The following is a 24339-nucleotide window of genomic DNA, read 5'->3' as shown; positions in this document are numbered from 1 at the left end:
CATCTCCGCCCCTCCGCTTCTATTGGCCGCCTGCCGTGTGACGTCGGTATGAGGCCGCACGACCCGCCCCCTTAATAAGGAGGCGGGTCGCCGGCCAGAGCGACGTCGCAGGGCAGGTGAGTGCATGTGAAGCTGCCGTAGCGATAATGTTCGCTACGCCAGCTATCACCATGATATCGCACCTGCGACGGGGGAGGGGGGACTATCGTGCTCGGCATCGCAAGCATCGGCTTGCGATGTCGTAGTGTGCAAAGTGCCCCTTAGATTTATAATGCAATACATGCTGATTGAATTTTCAGAAATGCTACATGTAGATGGAGTTTTTGAAGACCCAAATTACATATTGTGAACTGCAAATTGTAGCAAAGTCTGCATCACATCCTTCATGTTGGATTGTAGCCTTTTACAAAACAAAGCATGAATTTAATGGTTACATGGTTCTATGAAGTCTACAGGATTTGTGTTCTGTGTAGTGTTCATACTCAGGGAACAGGGTTGACATATCGTGTGCATAGTCATACTGCAGGCAACAGGGCAGTATAATAAACTATGCAGACACATAACAACTAAGAGTTTGTGGATGGAACATTCCTAGTAACTTACCTACACAATTTATAAAATAACTAGGGATGAACGAATACCTCAAATATTCGGGTTTGCGAATATTTCCCAAATAGGTCGCCGCTATGTGAATATTCGATGTGCAATGTAAGTCTATGGGAAGCCCGAATAGTTCCGAATAGTTGTTATTCGGGGTTTCCCATAGACTTACATTGCACATCGAATATTCCTGAATAGTCGAATAGCGGCAATTTATTCAGCAAATAATCGCGAAGCCGAATATTTGAGGTATTCGATCATCCCTAAAAATTACACGTTCGTGTGTACAAGCTACCATGATGTTAATAATTGTCTAGTTTGGCTCTAACTAATCAGTTTCAAAATAGATGTCATAATGGATGGCATTGATAAAAAATAAGATGCACTGTTAAGTTACTGATTTACTAAGCAGTTTCACAGTTTTGAAATTTCACTTTCTTTTTGGTTAGATGTGCAAAAATCTTACACCAGTTCTAGTCAGCTCTGCCTATATTTTGTTAGAGCTTAGTCGGGATGGGGTATAGACGAGTGAGGCAAACATATTAATTATAATTTATGACCAAAAAGTGGCATAAATTAGGACAGAAATGTACTCCGACACTTTTCATAGAAACTGATCATAGAATTGTAGAATTGGAAGAGAACTCAAGGGACATTTGGTCCAACCCCCTGCGACTGCAGGTTTTCCTAAATCATCTCAGCTACATGTTTATCCAGCTTTTGCTTGAAGATTTCCATTGATGTACATACAGCTCACTACCTCCCATGGCAGCTTGCTCCACTCTGACACCCTCAATGTCAGAAAGTTTTTCCTAATGTCTAATCTCTATCTCCTTCCTTTTAGTTTCATCCCATTGAGTCTTTTACTTCATTGTGCTAATGAGAATAGGGTAGTTTTTTCTGGACTCTGAAAACCTTTCAGATATTCATAAACCGCTATTAAGTCTCCTCCTTTCTGTAGGATTAACATAAAAGAAAAATAAATACAAAACCAGACTATATTTTATGCATCGTGAAATTGGCAACGCTGTGACGTGATCACTGTGAGACGATGGTTGCCATGGTAGCACAGGGTCATGTGATGACTCCTGAAGCTATCATGGCTCACTTCCTGTTTCACCCGACCGAGTGCTGCCAGTAACAAGAGGGGAAAATTTCTGGTGATCACAGCTGTGTAGCTGTGATCAACAGAAGTGCACAAGTGACAAGACTGCTGATCCTTATAGTCCCCTAGGGAAACTAGTAAAATAAAAATAAAGTAAAAAAAAAGTTTTAAAAAACTTAAAAGTTCTAATCACTCCCATTCGCCCCATTGTAAATTAAAGGGTTGGAAAAATATACACGCATTTGGTATCACCGCATTCAGAAATGCTTGCTCTATCAAAATATAAAGTCAATTTATCTGATCGGTAAACTGTGTAGCGTCAAAAAAATTCAAAATGCCAAAATTACGTTTTTTGGTTGCCACAAATTTTGTGCAAAATGCAATAACAAACGATCAAAACTTAGCATCTGCACAAAAATGGTACCATTAAAATTGTCAGCTTGAGACACAAAAAATAAGCCATCACTTAGCCATAGATCCCAAAAAATGAGAACACTACGGGTCGCGGAAAATGGCACAAAAAGTGTGCCACTTTTTTTGGACAAACTTCAGATTTTTTTTAACACCTTAGATAACAGTAAACTTATACATGTTTGATATCTACGAACTTATACAGACCTGAGGAATCATATTGACACATATTTACCATATAGTGACCACAGTGAATAAAATATCCCAAAACCAATCATACAATTGCACTTTTTTGCAATTTTTTCACACTTAGAATTTTTTTTTGCAGTTTTCCAGTACACTATATGGTAACACTTATGGTTTCATTTAAAAGTACAACTCATCCTGCCAAAAACAAGCCCTCATGTGGCAAGATGGACTGCAAAATAAAAAAGGTATGGCTCTCAGAAGAAGGGGAACAAAAAAAACAAAAAAAAATGAAAAATCGGCTGGTAGTGTAGGGGTTAAAATAGCTTTCCAATTGGGCTGTAAAAGGAAGGTGGAGAGTACCTTAAAAAGGTTGTCCATTACTTATCATTGATCTTTTATCTGTTGGATACGTCATCAATGTCTGATCGGCTGGGTTCCGTCATCTGGCAACCTCGCCGATCAGCTCTTCTCAGTGCCGCCACCGGCAGCCTGTGGCCGGAAATGCTCAGTTCCTTAGCTGCTCCGTCTTCTGATAATGGCACCAGCCGAGTACGGCACTTCTGCTTTCTATTCAAATCAATAGAAGGCTGATGTGCTATACCTGTCTGCGGACACTATCAGAAGACTGAGCAGGTCCTGACCTGAGCATTTCCAGCCACAGGCTGCCACCACCAGCACCGATAACTGCTAATCAGCGGGGGTGCTAGGCATAGAACCCCGATCGATCATACATTGATGATCTATTCTAACAATTAGCCATCAATGTTAAAGTAGGGGTCAGCCTCTTTAAGCTTATGACATCTCCTGTAAGGTACCCAAATGCCCAAGTTCCTATTACAGTTAGTTGAAATTGTTAATATGCTCCAAATTTATCTCCTAAAACATAATTAAGTTTCAGGAAGCCGCGTCGCATGTCAGTTTACACGGAGAAGAAGCACAGTGGGCATAGGATTCTGTAAATCCAGTCCACTGTGCATCTACTGTACAACACAGTGTTTTGGACACAGTGAAAACACACTGCATTGGACAGTAGAAGCACAGTTGATGGGATTTTTAGAAATCCCATGCCCACTGTGCTTTTTTCATCAGCGTAAACTGACATGTGGCGCGGCTTCCCAAGCAACAGCATGTCAACTTCATGCTTGCGGAGACGTGAGTGTTCTCAATGAGGAGAACACAATAAAAGTCTACAGCACCCTGAACCCTAATCATGGGCATGGACACTGCTTTTTTCCCATGGTGAACACTCGCGTCTTCGCAAGAGGAATGACACTGCATCTAGAATGCAGTATCATCCGGATCGTGGAAACATAGCATTATAGTAATTTAAAACTGTAATACTTTAAAGTGTTTGTTTTTCTCTTCCGCAGTCACAGTCAATGAATCTGAAAGGCCAGATGATCTATGTTTTTGAATCAAGCTCTATTTTGTTCTTGGGATCCCCCTGTGTAGATAGACTAGAAGACTTCACAGGGCGAGGTCTCTACCTGTCAGATATTCCTATCCACAATGCTCTGAGAGATGTGGTGCTAATTGGAGAACAGGCCAGAGCTCAAGATGGACTGAAAAAGCGATTAGGAAAGCTGAAGGCTACCCTAGAATGTGCGCACCAAGCTTTAGAAGAGGAGAAAAAGAAAACTGTTGACCTTTTGTTCTCAATCTTTCCTGGTGAAGTTGCCCAGCAGCTGTGGCAAGGACAGACTGTGAATGCCAAGAAGTTTAACATCGTGACCATGCTTTTCTCTGATATTGTGGGCTTCACTGCAATATGTTCTCATTGTTCACCCATGCAAGTTATCACCATGCTGAATGAACTGTACACACTCTTTGATTTCCAATGTGGAGAACTGGATGTCTACAAGGTAATACTTTGGTCGTATTTTTACTGTGAAAGAATGATTTTTGGTCTCATGATCAGTTTGCATCGAAATAGGTCTATTTAATATTGCTGGATCTTTTTATTCTCTGGTTATTTTTTCGATCTCTATTTTTCTTTATGTACTGTCTAAAAATAAGTAATAAGATTATTTTGATATATGTATCCAAGTACAAAGTTATCAGATGGCCACAAACAAAACTCTGTGAGGCAAGGTGCCGAAGGCTGTATTTCACAGTCCATATACGGACCACAATGGACGGACTATCTATAGGTTTCCCGATAACAACTTACATCTTCATAAGAATATAGGATATTGGTCCATGCATTCTGATCCATATAGGGGAGCGACTAAAATTTGGCTACAATAATCCCACCTAAGTCAGAGTAGAGAGCTGCTATGAAGGAAGACCTCCCAATCTATCGGCTCCACTGCCCTTCTAGGATTTGGTTGTTTATTAATTTCAATTGCAGTGCTTGAGTAGCTATCAAATGAATCTGTTTTAATTACCTTTATTTTTTGCAAATTAAACCCAGACACTGAGTTAAATTCTTTTTCATTTTTAAAATGTTGTCCTGTTTTCTGTATAATTGTAGGATTGGCCATCGTACTGATAGGATAATGATATTAAAAGCAGTCAGACCATAAAAACCTTTTTTTAGATTGCTTGTGCTATTTAGCACTCAGTAATTTGAGCTTTAGCTTTCCCTGCCACCGAACATTGATTGTCAGAGTTCTCTGCATATACAATCAAACACATCACTGCAGACTGGACTGTATAGTCCAATACCCAGCAATTTTCCGCATGAATGATTTTCTAATTAATAGAACCCTACCATGATGCTCACCGGGTGTCAGGATGATTGCTTGCATAACTGTGATGGCCAGGATGCAGTGGCGTCTCTCCTCGCTCAAAAGTGGACAGTTTCTGATCTTGTTTTCTGCTCTCCTGTATATTCGATTTTTTTATTGATTTATTTAAAAAAAAAAAAAACAAAAAAAAACCTGCCATATGGTCCTAGATTATGGACCTTTTTATTTAGTACAATTTTTATGGTCTTTACTAAGGAGATGATTCACAAAGGGTAATAATTAGGGATGATCAAATACTTTGATTTTTCGGCTTCGCGAATATTTTCCGAATACCTCACCGCTATTCGACTATTCGCGAATATTCGATGCGTAAGGTAAGTCTATGGGAAACCCGAATAACAACTATTTGGAACTATTCGGGCTTCCCATAGACTTACATTGCGCATCGAATAGTCGAATAGCGGCGAGGTATTCGGAAAATATTCGCGAAGCCGAATAATCAAAGTATTTGATCATCCCTTATAATAATGCAGAGGATCCTAGAGGCACGACCCCAGGAAATTCTGTGACTTGTAAAAACCATAAAAATTAGCAGAACATAAAAATGCCTGTAATTTTGAAACAAAATGTAATTTAAGATAAATAAAAAGTAATTCTCATGGGAGCAACAGAAATAAAATAGGAGCAAAAACTAGTCACTTCTGACTTGATGATAGGTCCTCTTTAACGTGATTTCTGTAAGGCTAGCATTCTTATTACACATTCCCCTGGAAATGATGCTGGATTTTGTATAGAATTTTTCTCGGTTATCATTTCCTTACAATAAGCATGCAAAACAATGTATGTGATAGAAATACATAATCACATAGACACCTAGGGTTTTCCATGCAGTGATCTGCTGAACTATTACTATTTCATCAAAGATAACATTCTAAAAATGAGGAAAGGATGGCTGTGAAGGGAGAAGCACACATTTAGGGAAAACCATACTATAGGAGAATGAGATCTGTTCTGCTCACCTGGGGTGGTTGTGTCAGACAGAACCACTGTAAAGGTTTCGAATGCCAGTTGGCTGAACAACTTATCCTGAAAGATTTACCAAAACAGGATAAAACACCTTTATAACTTGGCTGCGCTGGTGGAACCGACAAGTGTTGCTTGCTATTTACTTGCTCAAAATGCCAATACAAAATCGAAACGCATAGTAGACAATAAAGAATGTCCAACGATTACCACAGCAAGACTTCTTTCCACCAGTGCAGCCAACTTATAAACGCTTTTCTATCCTTCTTTGATAACATTGTAAGAATGGCATACTTCTAAATGAAATGGATCCCATATCATAATGAACCTGGCGTATTACTGTTGATTTTGTAGAAATAGAAACAAAGCCCTTATGGAACCTCGTCATGTATTTAGGGAATTACATAAAAAAATCTCCTAAAACATAATGTTCTGAGATGCCTGTTTTTTCAGGACTGCTACATCTTCAATTTAATGTATTGAAAACTTATGAATATTTGCATATGGTACATTAAAGCAAGTATTGACAGTGAACTATTTTAATTTTCTAGGTGGAAACTATTGGTGACGCTTACTGTGTGGCTGGGGGACTCCATAAGGATAGTGAGACTCATGCCTTTCAAGTTGCTCTGATGGCTTTAAAAATGATGGAGCTCTCAGATAAAGTCATGTCTCCTCATGGTGAACAAATAAAGGTCAGTTACAATGAAGACACTTATAAGTCATTGAGATATCTTCTTTCAATTTCTTAATGAACTTCTTATCTCACCTCACTATATTATGAATCCAGTTATGTGGCATCCTTATACATCTGTCCTACCTTTGTTCATTTATGGAGATACTTCGAGTGTCTGTTGGTCAATGTATGGTACCTTCCTGAGGCACTGTATTTTCCCATGGGATCAATGTTTCAACAATAACCGTTGTTTTAATTTTTATATTATAAATGAATAGTACACATGGAAATAAGCAATTCATCTTATCAGAGAAATGTGCTTCTATCTCAGTCAGCACACACGGCGAGTAATACAGAGCGAGTGGAATGCGATAAAAAATCGCATTCCACTCGGACCAATATTACTCAATGGGGCAGCTCCCATGAGCGATTATTTTCTCAGCCTTAATCGGACTGAGAAAACAGTCGCAGCACGCTGCAGGTGCAATGCGATTCTATTTCAGTTGCACCCATTCAAGTCTATGGGGCAAGTGCAATTCTCACATCAGCCAACAACGAAGGAGATGGGGAAATAAATCCCTCCCCTTTGCAGCGGTGACCCCCTCCGCAGCGCTGGCCCTCCCCTCTGCAGCTGTGGTCTGCACGATCGGACCACAGTCACATGACACTCGGTCCCTGCTGTGCTGCGAGTGTGTGCCGAGTGTCATGCAAGGACTCGCACAAATCCTTGTGTGGCCTCAGCCTTAGAGGCACACTGCATTATTATTTAGACCTAAAAAGCTATATTGCAATCTTTATTTCAGTAGAGGAAAATCACTTACAGACATCTGCTCAGAATTATAATGAAAAGTAGTTTTCTAGGGGTTGTTAGTCAAAGAAAAGAAGAGGGACAGTATATATCATGCATGTTGAAACTTAAAATATGTAAAAGGAAATCGGGTCTAGATAAACTTTTGGAGAGATTTCATTTGATCAAAATTTTAAGAAAACAACTTTGTTTAGGCAACATGTCTGAGATTTAAATGTAAAAAAAAAGATAACCAGCTCACCGCTCTGCTCAGCGCATGGATCCAGGCTCTATGATAGTAATGCAAGTGCAATCCAAAGATTGCAGATGATCCAGCACTTTCATAAAAAAATATTTTTTTTTGAAAATTTAAAACATGTCGAACATGGCACAATCAGAGGAGAAACATCCCAAAGATTAGACAACTATGGTTGACGCATTTTGAAATAACACATCTTAACAGTCTTTCCTGTGGGACGTTTTTCCTCAGATTGTATCAAGTTGGACATGTTTCATAGGGAATCAACCAGCAGAATTTTCATATATAAAGTAAAGCCAGTGCTATAATGTTGCTTGAATGCTGATTCTAACCATACCTTTTGTTCAGAGATTGGATGTTTTATTTCAGAAATATGTGCAAGTAAAATTCGAGCAAAGCATTCCTATACGGTTGAAAGGTGCAACAGGGGTGGGAATACGTGGGTTGGGTCCTGCTTTCTATTCCTGCCCCTGTCTGCTTCCATGGGCTTCCTCTCCCTGTTGCCGTCATAGATGTTAATTCCAGCGCGAGAGCAGTATCATTTGTAAATATTGTGCGGCTCATGTTCTTCTGGGTGCAGTCACAACAAGATCGGAGGATGCAAGGGCGCATGTGCCGCCCTCGCATAGCGCATATGACAGTCTGATGCAGGAAGGCAGAGTGTCACACAAAGCACTGGAGATAGCGCTATGCATAGGTTCTGACTCCGACGCCATCTTAGTGAAACGTTTTCTGCAGCACTTACAAATGTTACTACGCACGTTGCGGAATTAACATCTATGACGGCAACAGGGGGAGGAAGGTCATGCAGGCAGACAGGGGCAGGAATAGATAGCAAGACTCGTCCAGCATATTTCTCCCCCGTTGCACCTGTCAATCAAAATCAATGCATTGCTGAAACTTTATTTGCTCATATTTTTTAAATAAAATATCCAATCTCTAAACAAAAAGGTATTCTTACATTCAGCATCCTAGCGCCAGTATAGCACTGGCTTTACTTTATACATAAAAATACGGCTGGTTGGTTCTCTTTAGTATTTCAATTTAAAATCTGTTTTTATGAAATTGTATCATATTACTGCGATTTACTGCTATTTTATTACTAAATGTTATACAACTGTAATATAAAGTATTAGTAGTTTTCTTTGTGTTTCCATTTTTCTTTTATAGATGCGTATAGGGCTCCACTCGGGTTCAGTATTTGCTGGTGTTGTTGGTGTAAGAATGCCTCGTTACTGCCTTTTTGGAAATAATGTCACACTTGCCAATAAGTTTGAATCTTGCAGTATACCAAGGAACATTAACATTAGTCCGACAACATATAGGTAAGCTTGTCTGTCTGTCTGTAATTCAGTAAATACCTGGATGCTGATAGTAGCCATGATACCAGATATTCTATATTGTTGGTTGGTCACAGAAATGTACTTGATACATGCCTGGTATTGGTTCTTTTTCGCAAAAAAAGACCAAAATAAAAGTCCATATGAAATTCTTTTTTAACCTTTTCACGAACTTTGATGTACTTATTTGTCATGGTCTGGAAGGGGTTCCCAACCTATGACGTATGGATATGTCATGGTGATCATGTGGGGCACAGGAGCTGTACCAACACCATTGCCATTGGAGCTCGACTTAAGTGATAGCTGAGCCAGAAGCAGTGTCTGTGATCGCAGCATTTATGAGGTTGTGAGAGATATACGCTCTTTCTTCAACCCAGTAAGGACCCCCACAACATTATCACGGGGTCCCGACCATTGCAATGACATCCAGAGGTCGAATAAGAAAAAATGGTGTCACTTGTGGGGAGCTTCCCCTATTTAAACACTTAGCTCTTCAAATGTGACATGGCGTCCGCTATCTATTCCAGTTAACTTTGCATTTTAAAGGTCAAATGATGCTCCTTCAATTCTGAGTCCTGCCGTGTGCTCAAACAGTAGTTTTACGGCACATATAGGGTACCTGCGTACTCAAGAGAAATTGGACAACAAATTTTATGATCAACTTTCTCCTTTTACTCTTTTAAAAATCAAAAATTTGGGGCTAAATAAACATTTTATGGGAAAAATGTATTTTCACTGTTTTAAAATTCAGTGAAGCACCCATTGGGTCAAGGTGCTCAGCACACATCTAGCTACATTTTTTGAGGGGTAATCACTTAGTGACTCCCCTAAAGAAACCACTAAAATGCCATATGTCTTAAAAACTTCATTTTATTAAATCATTTAAAATCCATGACAGTATATGTGTTACGGTTGCTGCGAGCACTGAAGACTATGTCCAGATTTCTTGCTACTGCACATGTGCGAGCGCTGGAGACTAAGTCCAGATTTCTTGCTACTGCACATGTGCGAGCGCTGGAGACTAAGTCCAGATTTCTTGCTACTGCACATGTGCGAGCGCTGGAGACTAAGTCCTATATTGGAGCCATTGCACATGTGCGGGTGACATCATCGCTGACACGAGGTCACATGTCTCTGACACCTTCTATGCCGATTGGTCGCTGGTCATGTGCTTGTGATGCCTTGCTCGGTGATAGGCCAGCATGACGTCACTCCTGTCGTTCTGGCAGCGGATTGGCTCTGGTGTCCTCCATCTTGGATGAGGCACAGAGTCTATATAAGACCCTGACACATGCCGCATGGCGCTCAGTCCTCTTGGTTCATGCATAAGAGTAGACGCTCTGTGCGCGTTCCTCTAGGCATTCCTCTGTCTATGCTAGGTGAGCGCTACCGGCAGGGTAGCATTCTTATACCTTACAGCTTCGGCTGCTGTCTGTATCCTTACCTCTTAGGGGAGCGGACATAGGCAGGTGCCTGAGGCACATGGTCTGGCTGGGCCTTGTGGTTCGACTCGTAGGTGGACGTTGCCGCTAGGGTAACGTTCCTTATACTGCGTCTGGCAGTTGTTCGTATCCTCGCACACTAGGGGAGCGAACAGAGGTAGGAGCTTTGTGCGGCTTACGCTGCTGTTCGTCTCTTTTGCACCACTAGAAGAGCGGACCTAGGCAGGTGCCATATCTAGTGGTTCGTGTCCTCGCACACTAGTGGAGCGAACGCAGGTAGGAGCTTTGTGCGGCTTACGCTGCTGTTCGTCTCTTTTGCACCACTAGAAGAGCGGACCTAGGTAGGTGCCATTTCGCACACATTGCCTTTGTCTCTGTGAATATTAACAGAGATCATTCCACACACCCTCCAAGTAAGGGAGGAATTGCTTTACTTTCTTATTATATCCTTCTGTGAGTTAACAGAGGTATTGCACTCTGCCATAGTCTGCAGCAGAGTCTTTGCACGGTGGACCCTGACTGTCTGGTACTCATTTAGGTTATTATCAGACAGCCCCCCGTAACAATATGTTTGGCAAAAAATTAGGGCAGTAGAAATCGCAAGTGCAATTGCGATATCTACTGCCCTAATTTTTTGCCAAACATATACTGTCATGGATTTTAAATAATTTAATAAAATGAAGTTTTTAAGACATATGGCATTTTAGTGGTTTCTTTAGGGGAGTCACTAAGTGATTATCTAGATATGATGTCGTCTGGACAATGATAGAATGTGGTACCTGTGGTATGTCAAATTTTTTGAGGGGTGTAGTTTAAAAAATGGGGTCACTTGTGTTGGACGTTTTCATTGTATAGGCACATCATGAGCTCTGCAGACACAACAGGATGTCCATTAACAATTCCAGACAATTCTGTGCTCCTAAAGTCAAATAGCGCTCTTTCCTTTCCGAGCCCTGCCGTGTGCCCAAACAGTAGTTTTCCACCACATATGGGGTTTCAACATACTCAGGAGAGATTTTACAACAACTAGGAAAAAATAATGTATGGTCTATGCTCTCAAAAATGCAAAATTCAAGGCTAAACAATATTTTTGTTGGAAAAAGTAAAATTTCCATTTTTTCCTTCCACATTGGTTTAATTTCTATAAAGCACCTAAAGGGTTAATAAACTTCTTAATCATGGTTTTGAGAACTTTGAGGGGTGTAGCTTTTAAAATGGTGTCACTTTTGGGTATTTTCTGTCACTTAGCCCTCTCAAAGTCACTTCAAATGTGATGTGGTTCCTAAAAAAAATTGGTTTAGTAAATTTTGTTGGAAAAATTAGAAATTGCTGCTAATCTTAAAACCCTTCTAACTTCCTCACAAAAAAAAATCAAATTTTAAAATGATGCTGATGTAAAGTATATACACGTGGCAAATGTTATTTATTACCAATTTTGTGTGATATAACTATCTGCTTTAAGGGCATAACAATTCAAAGTTCGAAAATTTCAAGTATTCACATGTTGTGAAATTTTAAATATTTTGATAAATAAAAGCAAATCATACTAACCAAAATTTAACACTAACATAAAGTACAATATGTTTCATAAAAACTTTCTCAGAATCACTGGGATATGTTGAAGCGTTCCTAAGTTATTACCACACAAAGTGATACTAAAGATAAACAAAGAAAAAGGAGCTGTTGCGTGCAATTAGAATAATTTATTATGAATAGTAAAAAAGTGTATATATAAAAATGACGTTTAGAGCAAAAATTAGGGAAAATACATTAGAATCCCATGGAACTTACTCCTCCCAGAAGAAGCGGTCCTGTACCGCGAAATGGCCGTCGGAGGTTCCACTCTGGTCTGGCTCCCCTGAACCACCTTTGATTTAGGTAAGCGCCACTATCTGGCCATCTATTTGATATTGGATAGGGCTAATATGACTTATGCTTGTCTCTTATAATTTTGCTATTACAGCCTGTCTTCATTTCAATATGCGTTGTACTTTATAAGCTGATATTTGTGCCTTACCTATGTCACTAACTATTTGGGTTTTAAAATACCCTATTATAATTACTATACTATGTTTGTAACTGTGGTTTATGGGACCCTAATGTATTTTCCCTAATTTTTGCTCTAAATGTCCTTTTTATATATACACTTTTTTTACTATTCATAATAAATTATTCTAATTGCACGCAACAGCTCCTTTTTCTTTGTTTATCTTATATATCTTTGGAGTGTGCTGTCTCTTGGCCATTCTGGAGGGTTAATGTATACCCTTTACCAGTAAGACCTATACGAGACCTTAAGGTTTAACCATGAGGCTCCTTGTTTGGACAAAGTGATACTAGTCAGAATTATAAAAGGTCAAGAAGGGGAAAACAGGCTAGGAGGTAAAGGGGTTAAATATTTAAGCGTAACCGTTGTTTTAATGCTTATTTCATAAATAAATAGTACACATGAAAATAACCAGTAAACTGCCATCTCCTATCCCAGTAATGGGTCTTCACTGAATACAGATTTGACCTCAGAATTGAGAATTTTGATAATGACTGATCAATTTTGGAAGAGAAAGAAGCACATTTTTCTGATAGGATATATTACATAGTTGCCTATTTTCATGTGTGCTATTGAATTATGAAATAAAAATTAAAACAACAGTTACACTTTACGTTTTTTGATTATATTAATTTCCTCATTGGTCTATACTATTAGATTTTGGGAGTGGGCCAGTGGTAAGGGAAAGATCTGTCCTACTAGTTTCAATTAGGCCCCTACTATAAGACCATCAGAAAGAGAAAAGTCACGGATCTAGGTAACTAGAACTATTTACCATAGTCGCATAATAAGGTGGAGATATCAAATACTCCTTCCCCAACCTGACACCCTCACTTTCTTCATTCTCTAAATAGAGAGACTGCTGGGATGTTTGAGTTGCCACTTTAAAAACATTAACTTATTACTATACACTACATATTAATGAATTGTATCATATCTGTTTGTTAACATTGCATAAATTGCGTTCCATTTTTTAATTCTTATTATAAAATATTCTTTCAGCTTGCTTAAAGATTTCAAGGGATTTAGGTTTATACCTCGATCAAGGGAAGATCTTCCACCAAACTTTCCAACTGAAATTCCAGGAATATGTTATTTTCTAGAGGCTTCGGATCAAGACATGTTAACCAAGACTTGGTGCCAAATAAAGCCTGTAGAGGATTCACATTTCACCAAAACAAAATAGACCAATTTTGTCTTTTCATGTTTTGCACCTTGTGTAGCGGTAATTCTTTATATTATACTGTCTTCCCTTATGACATTTTAAAGTAGTATCTCCTTTACAATGTGCTTGTAAATCACAATTTTACTATGTAACTGCACACAAAAATGGGCTCTAGAAATCGATACAGAAACTCTCTCTACGCTAGGTATTCCCATTCAATTTAGAAGTATAAATGTTCGGTGTGGTTGTGTGTCAGCTTGACTTTGGTTAATTGTGGTGTATTTGCGTTATGTTAAGTTTGAACATTTTCAAAATAATTATTTTGTTTGATTTAGATAAAAACAAATATTGTTTCATGTGTATGTTTTTTTCATAAAAGAAAAGTAGCAATGTTACAAATTATAATTTTGATTAGACCACTTTTGTTTCAAATATTAAAAAAAATCCCCTACTTTTTCAGGTAACATATTTGAGCTATCTATTGCTTTAAATTCTTGATGTTGTAAAGTTAATAGTTTTTAAATTTAGGTAAAACTTCATTATTGTTAGTCTCTGTGGTGATCCATATAAAGACTGTAAAAACTGTGTTCCATGCGATCACATCAATTGGATATGTGTTTTGCATTCTGAAAATAAAAATATAAGCATTAATGTATGTAGGGAATAGCGATAAATGAGTGATCCTCTTTCAGGAAACGTTTTTCCTTAGACTCACTCCATTGTAAAATAACACAATGTGCTCTACTTACCCTCATTGGGTCCTTGGTCTCTGTTTCGTGACTGCAGCAGTGATGTCACTTCACTTTAGCAAAGCTGCAGCCAATCACTAAGCTCAAGAACTCTACCGATGTAGACATGCCACTAAGCTCAATGATTGGCTGCTGCACTGTTGATGCAACATCCCTGCTGCAGCCGGACAACAGAGACCGAGCAGATACAGCACTAGACTCAAGCAGGGTAAGTTTTCTGAAAGATGACAACTCCTTAAAGCTTATACACCAAACAGTGAGGACAAATTTATAACGTATAAAGTGCCATACATAATAAAAGTAGACCTCAACTCTAATGAAGAAAAAAACTAAAACAGATATCTTATTTCCACATGGATTATGTAGAGGCCTCAGGTAATCTTATTAGCAGTCAAGATAGTATATATTATATTGTGCACATATTTTACATTGCCTATTAACAAAAAACTTTTAGTTGTTTCCTAACTACTGAAGAAAGTCCTGGGCCATTTATTCTGGACCCTGCTATATTACTCTTTAAATTATTATCCAATGCATCCCTGTATAATAAAAAGCTTATATACAACATTTTTACCATTTTCTTATATTTTAGAAATCACACTTGATGATAATTATGATGATTTTGCATTGGTAATTTTTTTTATTATTTATGTTAAAGATTTTTGTTACATTGTTTTGTACATTCTACGTCTTTGATAAACACTTCATCTGATAATAAAGTGCACATCAGGTTTTAGAGAGCAGAAAAAAATAAGAAAACAATATTTCATACCAGGTAAAGCTTCCCAGATGGTCTAAGGAAGTCGATAGGATTTGTCAATAACTGTTTTAACGTGTTGACCGATTTTCGGATGGTTTGGGATAGATGAAAGGACTAATTTTATATTGTTGTAATATTTTCACACATTTTCAATACTGCTGGTGCAGATTGGGAGGCCTACTGCAGAAAACCCAGTACATATAAAAGCAGACTGTCTTCGAAACCAAATGCAATAATGATAATGTGTGAAAGTTTCTAGATTTAGATTTGACTAAGTAAATAATGAGCAGCAATAGATAATAGAAAACACCCATTACATTTGAAAAATTCCATTTGCCAGGGTATGAGGAAAGTAGCAGCTCAAAGGCATTTTAAAAACTATGCGGTTTTACCATGATCCTGAAACATTTGAGACGGAAAGGGGGCGATCAGGTAGTCAGAGTGCAGATGAGTTATAAAGAGGATGTAGGTGGGCATCAGGCAGTCAAAGTACAGTGGAGCCATGAAAAGAGAGGCGGTAAGTAGCTGGAGCACAAAGAAGCCACTAAGAGAGAAGAGGTGGATATTAGGTAGTCGGAGAACAGAGAAGCCACTAAGAGGGAAGAGAGGGACATTAGGTAACCAGCGCTTAAAGAAGCCACTAAGAGGGAAGAGGTGCGCATCAGATAGTCGTAGCGCAGAAAAGCCAGTAAGTGGAAAGAGATGGACATCGAGTATTTGAAGCACAGAGAAGCCACTAAGAGGGAAGAGGTGGACATCAGGTAGTCGGAAATCAGAGAAGCCACTAAGAGGGAAGAAGTGGTCATCAGGTAATCGGAGCGCAGAGCAGCTGATAAGAGGGAAGAGGTGGACATCAGGTAATCAGAGCGCAGAGAAGCCACTAAGAAGGAAGAGATGGACATCCGGTAATCGGAACTGAGAAAAGTCACTAAGTGGGAAGAGGTGGACATGAGGTAGTCGGAACACAGAGAAGCCACTAAGAAGGAAGAAATGGACATCAGGTAGTTGAAGCGCAGTGAAGCCACTAAGAGGGAAGAGGTAGACATTAAGTAGTTGGAGCGTACAGAAGCCAATCAATAGAGAAACATCTGAGCAGCAGGTGGATGTAGCTTTGAAAACAGAATCACGTGAACTGCCAGACCCCCGAACTGCAGACTATAAGACATAGGTACTTTTTAGCAAGACTTTTTTCTTTTTCCTAAAATAGTTTTTTTTTGCCCCAAAGATACGATACCTTGATTTCAGAAGAAAACTAAAGCATGGATAACTTCAAAGTCTACAATAAGTACAACTTACAATACGATATTTAATCACCGATTCTTTATTCACAAGTGATTTTTCTTTTTTTTAATCTTGTGATATTTATTGCCATTTTCGTGACAAATCCTTCAAAATGGCACACATGGCTTGCTGAATTTTTGTCAGAATTAAAGATGTTTTTTTCTTGTCTTTTACCTTTTTTGAACATTTTTGGAGCAAAAAGTCACATAATCCTTTAAAATGTTGCGAAATAATTTTCATCTGTTAAAAAATAAAATGACATTGTGTACTCTAGCAGGGCACTGGAGTAAAATTGTGACAACATTTAGCGACATTACAAAAGGTCACAAATTATGTATTATCATAGAAACATCTGGACAAGGAAAGCACATTGCCACATTATTGAACAGAGGTGAAGTCACTACTAGAATAATTTTTAGTCCAATAAAAAAGCACAAAGACTATAATGAAGCTGAGCATTAGGCTTCATTCAGATGTATTTGAGTACCATCCATTTTCTCTGTGTTTTTCACAGATTGAACTTGTACCCATTATAGTCTCTGAGGCTATTCATGTGTCATGGAGACATGCCCATTTTTGACCAAGTTGATGCGTATGAGAAAATCACAGACAGTACATGGATGGCATGTTGACATGTTGTCCGTGATTAACATTGCAATGGATAGGACAAGTTCTGCAAAGTATTTCTTCATTTCATACGTGAAAACACTGATGGTAAAAACTGAAACAGTGATAATTAACAGTCTGGTTTTTTTACGTACTACCGGTAGCAATATTACAGACGTCTAAAGGCCGCTTTACATGCTGCGGCATCGCTCGAGCGATCTTTTTGGGGTCACGGAATTTGTGACGCACATCCAGCCGCTTTAGCAATGTCATTGTGTGTGACACCTATGAGCAATTTTGCATCGTCGCAAAAACGTGCAAAATCGCTAATCGGTGACATGCCCCCCTATGCCCAACTATCATTGCTGCTGTGTGTACGATGTAGTTCATCGTTCCTGCGGCAGCACACATCGCTACGTGTGACACCTCAAGAACGAGGAACCTCACCTTACCTGCGGCCACCGGCAATGCGGAAGGAAGGAGGTGGGCGGGATGTTACGTCCCGCTCATCTCCGCCCCTCCATTTCTATTGAGTGTCCGCTTAGTGATGTCGCTGTGACGCCGAATGAACCGCCACCTTAGAAAGGAGGCGGTTCGCCGGTCACAGTGACATTGCTAGGCAGGTAAGTAGTGTGACGGGTCTGAGCGATGTTGTGCGCCACGGGCATCGATTTGCCCGTGTCGCACAACCGATGGGGGTGGGTATCCACGCTAGCAATATCGGTAACGATATCGCAGCGTGAAAAGTGGCCTTTACAGTCAGAAATCAGTAAAGTCATTATCTTTACTTGTCATTTAGGTTAACATAAGGTGATGCCATGTTTTTTACATGTAATTCACCTGGTGTTATTCACAAAGAATCAGAATAAACATTTTTGGCTATGCCCAAGGCCTTTGGACACCCAATGATTCTGCTTGGTTTATAAAATGTAAGTTTATGTATAAGCCTAAGTCCATGCTGTATGTTACCGTACATATATATCTAGAGTATTCAGGAAATACTGAATAATTTAGTAAATATATGACATTGCTTATTGTGTACTGATCCTTACTGTAGTTGCAGTCTGTATTATTGTCCAACACTGATTTTTTTCAGTCGTACTTGGTTATTAGAAAAAAAATTATGGTAAAAAACTCACTCCACAGCATTTGTGAAGCCGGATAACTATGTAATGCTTTTTTAATGCCTGAAACACAGACACTTTCCAAAATGCAGACCCTTCCCAGAAAAAGCTCTGTAAAACTATTTATCATTTCCAGTGATAAAACTCATTTAATGATAGAAGTGCATTTACCAGTCAAGGCCACGGTCACACGTTCAGTATTGGGTCAGTATTTTACCGCAGTATTTGTAGCCAAGCTAGGAATGGGTGAATAATACAGAAGTCATGCCCTTTATTCTATTATATTTTTCCTAAGATTGTTCCACTCCTGGTTTTAACTACAAATACTGAGGTAAAAAACCTCACTAAATACTCAATGTGTGCATGTGGATTTAGGCTGTGTATGGACCATGAGTATTTGGTTAGTTTTTTACCTCAATGTTTGTAAGCCAAAGCCAGCAGTGGGTAAAAAAATGCAGCAATGGTACTGGTGTTTCTATTATACTTATCCTCCGATTTTTCTTCTCCTGGTTTTGGCTATAAATACTAAGGTAAAAAACTCACCAAATACTCACCGTGTGGACGTGATCTAAAGGCCGCTTTACACGCTGCGATATCGATACAGATATCGCTAGCGTGGGTACCCGCCTCCATCTGTTTTGCGACACGGGCAAATCGCTGCCCGTACCGCACAACATCGCCCAGACCCATTACACTACTTACCTGCCCGGCGACGTCGATGTGACCGGCGAACCGCCTCCTTTCTAAGGGGGCGGTTCGTTCAGCGTCATAGCGATGTCACAGTTGCGTCACTGAACCGCCGCCCAATAGAAGGGGAAGGGCAGAGATGAGCAGGACTTAACATCCCGCCCACCTCCTTCCTTCCGCATAGCGGACGGGAGGCAGGTAAGGAGAGGTTCCTCGTTCCTGCGGTGTCACACGGAGCGATGTGTGCTGCCGCAGGAACGAGCAACAACCTCGTTACTGCTGCAGTAACGATTTTTGAGAATGGACCCCCATGTCACCGATGAGCGATTTTGCACGTTTTTGCAACGATGCAAAATCGCTCATAGGTGTCACACGCAACGGCATCACTAATGCGGCCGGATGTGCGTCACCAATTCCGTGACCCCAACGAGTTTGCATTAGCGATGTCGTAGCGTGTAAAGCCCCCTTAAGGCCGTGTGCCCACTATGAGTATTTGGAGAGTTTTTGATGCCATTTTCAGACTTGGAATGATCACTAGCTGCATATAAATATGCCTAATGCAATTTGATTAAAAATTGTATTGCACTCGCACCAATGTTATTCAATGAGGCCGTGCTGAGCTGTTATTTGGCTGAGGAAAAAATTCCAGCATGCTGAGTAAGGCCACGTAAACATCCGAGACTTGCCAATGCAAGTCTATAGGTGGAGATAAAAATGGACAGCACAAGGACCATCCATCTGACACCCGTTTTTTTACAGATACCTTACCATTGTGTAGCATAGAACACTGTAAATAGTCCTGTAGATGATTTAAGAATAATAGCTGCTGACAAAAAAAACACATTGCATACAAATGTCATATGGATGTTAGGTGAGAAGAAAAATCTCACTCTCACATAACAGTCGTGTGACATCTGGAATACCAAACGGATTTCACTTGTCCCACTTTTCTTTATGAAAAAAAAGTTATGGGATTTTTAATATGCAGATATGAACGAACCCTAATCCAAATAGTCACAACACACAAAATGGTTAATAAATAACATTTACCTCCTGTCAGCCTTATCTGTAAAATGTTCTTTATTTTGTTAGGATGTTAGAAGCTTCAAAAGTGAAGCAGCAATTTTTCATTTATTAAAAATTTTTTACAAAACTTATTTTTTTAGGGACCTCTTTAGTTTTGAAGCGACTTTAGCGGACATATATTTTAAATACAGCGCCCCTCAACATATTGAAAACTGCTGTCAGGTGGTTTATTAACGTTTCAGCTGCTTTTTTGGAATTAAAGCAAAGTGCCATGACAGAAAGGAAAAATATTTTTCTTAACCACCTGAATGTTGCTAATTTTTGAACAGGTCATTATGGCCAGTAGACGGTAAGGCCATAATTTGGCCGTGAATTGCCATGGCAACAGTCAGGACCACACAATCATGATTGTAGGATGCCAATGGGTTGAAGAGGCGCCTCCACACTGTTACCCATCTGTCGTAGTCACTATTGACAGCAGCCACTAATGGGTTAAATGGCCATGATCGGTGTCAAAACCAATCATGACTGATGATGTCATAGGGTGTTAGCTAGTTAGTTTACGGCTGAGACTGCTGCATTTTCATCCATTGGGGGATGCTAGTCACTTATATCTCAGGTCAGTTTTATTTCATATTGGTAGTCACTAAGGGGTTACATAAAGCTTCTTTGTTTTTGTTACTGCCTAGTATTTGGTTTTGACAAAATTTGATTGATACAATTCTGTGCAGAATAAATTAATTTTTATTGTGTTTCCGCAGTGGAAATGGACTAAAAACTCATATGCATTTTCTACATACGGGTTTTCCAAATCTAATGTACTTCTATGGGACAGAAAACTCAGCATACCCACAAGAGTAATTGACATATTGCAGATTTGAAACACGCACCGCAGGTTAATTTATGCTGCATTAAAAAAAAGCACGGTGGGCAGGAGATTTCTATAAATCTCATCCACTGGAACAGTAAAGGGTGCTTTATATGCTGCGATATCGCTAACGATATATCGTCGGGGTCACGTCGTTAGTGACGCACATCCGGCGACATCGCGGCGTGTGACACCAATGAGTGACGATCAACGAGCGCAAAAACGTGAAAAATCGTTGCTTGTTAACACGTCGTTCATTTCCTTAATGTCGTTTCTGCTGCAGGTACGATGTTGTTCGTCGTTCCTGCGGCAGCACACATCGCTATGTGTGACACCGCAGGAACAACGAACATATCCTTACCTCCGTCCACCGGCAATGAGGAAGGAAGGAAGGAGGTGGGCGGCATATTCTGGCCCCTCCTCTGCTATTGGATGGCTGCCATGTGATGCCGCACGAACGGCCCCCTTAGAAAGGCGTTGGAACGCCGGCCAGAGCGTCATCGCAGGAAAGGTAAGTCCGTGTGACAGGTGTTAGCGATGTTGTGCACCACGGGCAAATCGCAAGTTGCACAACCGACGGGGGCAGGTACGCTCGCTAGCGATATCGGTACCGATATCGCAGCGTGTAAAGTACCCTTAAGACAGGGGCTGAGTGCTTTCTGCCCGCTGATCTGCACTCTTCTATACATTCTTTTGATTGACTGGCATGGCTCTGATTTACAGCACGCTGTGGGGCTATCGTATATACAAATATACAGTCATGGCCGAAAGTGTAGGCACCCTTGAAATAGTCAACACTAGATACCCTTTGAGTATACTGTAGCGGGCCATGAGCTAAATCATAATGAACAACAACACTGGACAAAAAGTATACGGCCTAAAAATATTAAATTTTATTGACATGAATATTGCAATTACGTTTTGTTATACACGTTTATACTTTTTGTGTGCATTGGATCAAGAGAAAAAAAAAAGGAAATTGGACATAACTTCACAGAGAACCCCCCAAAATGAGACAAATAAGATTTTTGGCACCCTCAACTTAATATTCGGTTGCACACCCTTTGGAATAAATGACTGCAACAAGTCACTTCTTATGACCATCAACAAGCTCCTTACACCCCTCAACTGGATTTTTGGACCACTCTTCTTTTGCAAACTGCTCCAGGTCTCATATTTGAAGGGCACTTTTTCCCAACCGCGATTTTAAGATCTCTCCACAGGCATTCAATGAAATTTAGATCCAGACTCACTGCTGGCCACTTCAGAACTCTCCAGGAATCTGTTTTCATCCATTTCCATGTGCTTCTTAAAGAATGTTTGGTGTCATTATCCTGTTGAAAGACTCATAACCTAGGACGTAAACTCAGCTTTTTAACAGTGGTCGCTACATTGAGACCCAAAATCTTTTGGTAATCTTCTGATTTCATGATGCCTTACACAAAGTCAAGACATCCAGTGCCAGAGGCAGCAAAACAACCCCAAAACATCTTTGAACCTCCACCATACTTGACTGTAGGTAATGTCCTCTTTTCTTTGTAGGCCTCATTCCATTTTTGGTAAACAGTAGAATGATGTGCTTTACCAAAAAGCCCTATCTTGGTCTCATCTGTCTACAAGACACTTTCCTAGAAAGATTTTAGCTTACATACATTTTGACAAACTGCAGTCCAGCTTTTTTATGGCTTTGTGTCAGAGGGATCTCCTGGTCCTCCTCCTATATTTTTTGTTATTTGATGTTGATGGATAGTTTGCGCTGACACTGATGTATCCTGAGCCTGCAGAAAGGCTTGACTTTCTTTGAAACTTAATTGGGTTTTTTTTTCAACCATCTGGACTCTTTTGCATTGCAACCTTTCAGTAACTTTTCTCTGTTGTCCATGTCCATGGAAATTAGCTACAGTGCCATGAGTTGTAAACTTCTTGATTATGTTGCACAACACCGACAAAGGAACACCAAGATCTCTTGAAATTAACTTATAACCTTGAGATTGTTGATATTTTTCAACAATTTTGGTTCTCAAGTCCTAAGACAGTTTTGTTCTCAATGCTTAGTGTGGCACACAAAGACACACAATGCAGACATTGAGTCAACTTCTCTTTTTATCTGGTTTCAGGTATGATTTTCATATTGCCCACACCTTTTACTTGCCACAGGTGATTTTAAATGAGCATCACATGCTTGATACAAAGTTGTATACCCAATATTTTGGAAAGGTGCCAACAATTTTGTCCTGCCCATTTTAGTTTGTTTTGTTGGGAAATTATGTACAATTTGCCATTTTTTTCTCGGTTTGTATTGGAACAACACATTGTGTAAATATGAATAACAAAACGTGTAATTTGAATATTTTTTTTTTTTAATAATTTCAAGGGTGCCAACACTTTCAGGCATGAGTTTATATATACATATAAATGGCAGGCACACTTCAACTCCCAAGCCTGCAGAATTATGAATGCAACTCTGGCCTTTTATATACCCTATAACTATAAAACATATTCACTTGCCAGCTTAAATAATAAACCAATTGTTTTTGGGGCGTTTGTTAGAAAACAATAAACCTATTTCCCCTCATTATTTGTTAATGTAATATATTTTTGTGATCTTATATATTTATAATATTCAACACTTATGTCTACATATACTAATAAATAACTATGTATTTGCATGCTGAAAATAAGTATATTTTATGTGTTTCTTATAAATATTTTTTCTAAAAGAATAATTTATAAATGTTATGATTGGTTAAATATTATCTATGTAGCTGTCTGAGATTATGCATATAGAAATTTAACAAGGTCTTCCTGCTGGTGTTGCCAAAAACAGATAAAATAAGCAGCTTCCATAAAGAATATTTATTTAGGTTACTGTGTTGCTATCGTCTCTTCTATTGTAGCGGTATTTAGTTGAGACGTCTTTGAGCGATTATATAATTTATGTTGCAATTTCTTAATAGATGATGTAATGCTGCAGTGCAGAAAACTCTGTAGAACATGTCACCAAAAACGCGTCAGCACTAATGTCAGCGCCAGAATGTGTTTTCTTTTGTTCCCTGGAATGTACTTGTTACGAGACAAGCATTGGCTTACTGGATGTGAACATCGAGCAATATGTGCTTTGTAGGTTTATGAGGCTCTTGTTTTAAATTTCATATTGTAAACTGTTAATGTCCTAGCAATAAATGTATTTTTTTTTCTACTCCTTACTAGGTTTGTTTTATTAGTATTCTTTGTTTTGATATTTACCACATATCTTTTGTGTATAATTCTAAAAAAAAAGTAACCACAAAATATAAAAATAGATACAAAAATATATATGTATTAGTTCCTCGAAGGGAATCATGCCTGTTTATTGATTTGCTAGTTTGTTACTCTATAAGGTTCATTTGGGATTTCAACTTGGCTACATGGCCTACAGGAAGTCTTAGGTAGTCTAAGGCACGCCTCTCGTCTCATCATCGGTTCACTCCCTCCCATTTAGCTCTGCCTCCTTTGACTGCAGTA

At 39.2% G+C, this 24339-nt stretch overlaps 1 protein-coding gene across 1 annotated transcript in view; it reads left to right on the top strand.

The window, feature by feature from the left end:
* The window catches only part of GUCY1A1 (guanylate cyclase 1 soluble subunit alpha 1), a 99138-nt gene extending 75097 nt beyond the window's left edge, over window positions 1-24041 (top strand). Inside the window, exons 5-8 of the mRNA XM_075347634.1 lie at window positions 3676-4167; window positions 6570-6713; window positions 8911-9065; window positions 13572-24041. Coding sequence (XP_075203749.1) covers window positions 3676-4167; window positions 6570-6713; window positions 8911-9065; window positions 13572-13755 — 975 coding nt within the window. The 3' untranslated portion in view covers window positions 13756-24041. The remainder of the gene's footprint in view (window positions 1-3675; window positions 4168-6569; window positions 6714-8910; window positions 9066-13571) is intronic.
* Window positions 24042-24339: the final 298 nt, after the last annotated feature.

This window comes from Anomaloglossus baeobatrachus, chromosome 1 (genome assembly GCF_048569485.1).
Source record: "Anomaloglossus baeobatrachus isolate aAnoBae1 chromosome 1, aAnoBae1.hap1, whole genome shotgun sequence".
Classification (NCBI taxonomy): domain Eukaryota; kingdom Metazoa; phylum Chordata; class Amphibia; order Anura; family Aromobatidae; genus Anomaloglossus; species Anomaloglossus baeobatrachus.
The sequence above is the reverse complement of the archived record's forward strand: the minus strand, read 5'-3'. Positions and strand labels throughout refer to the sequence as shown.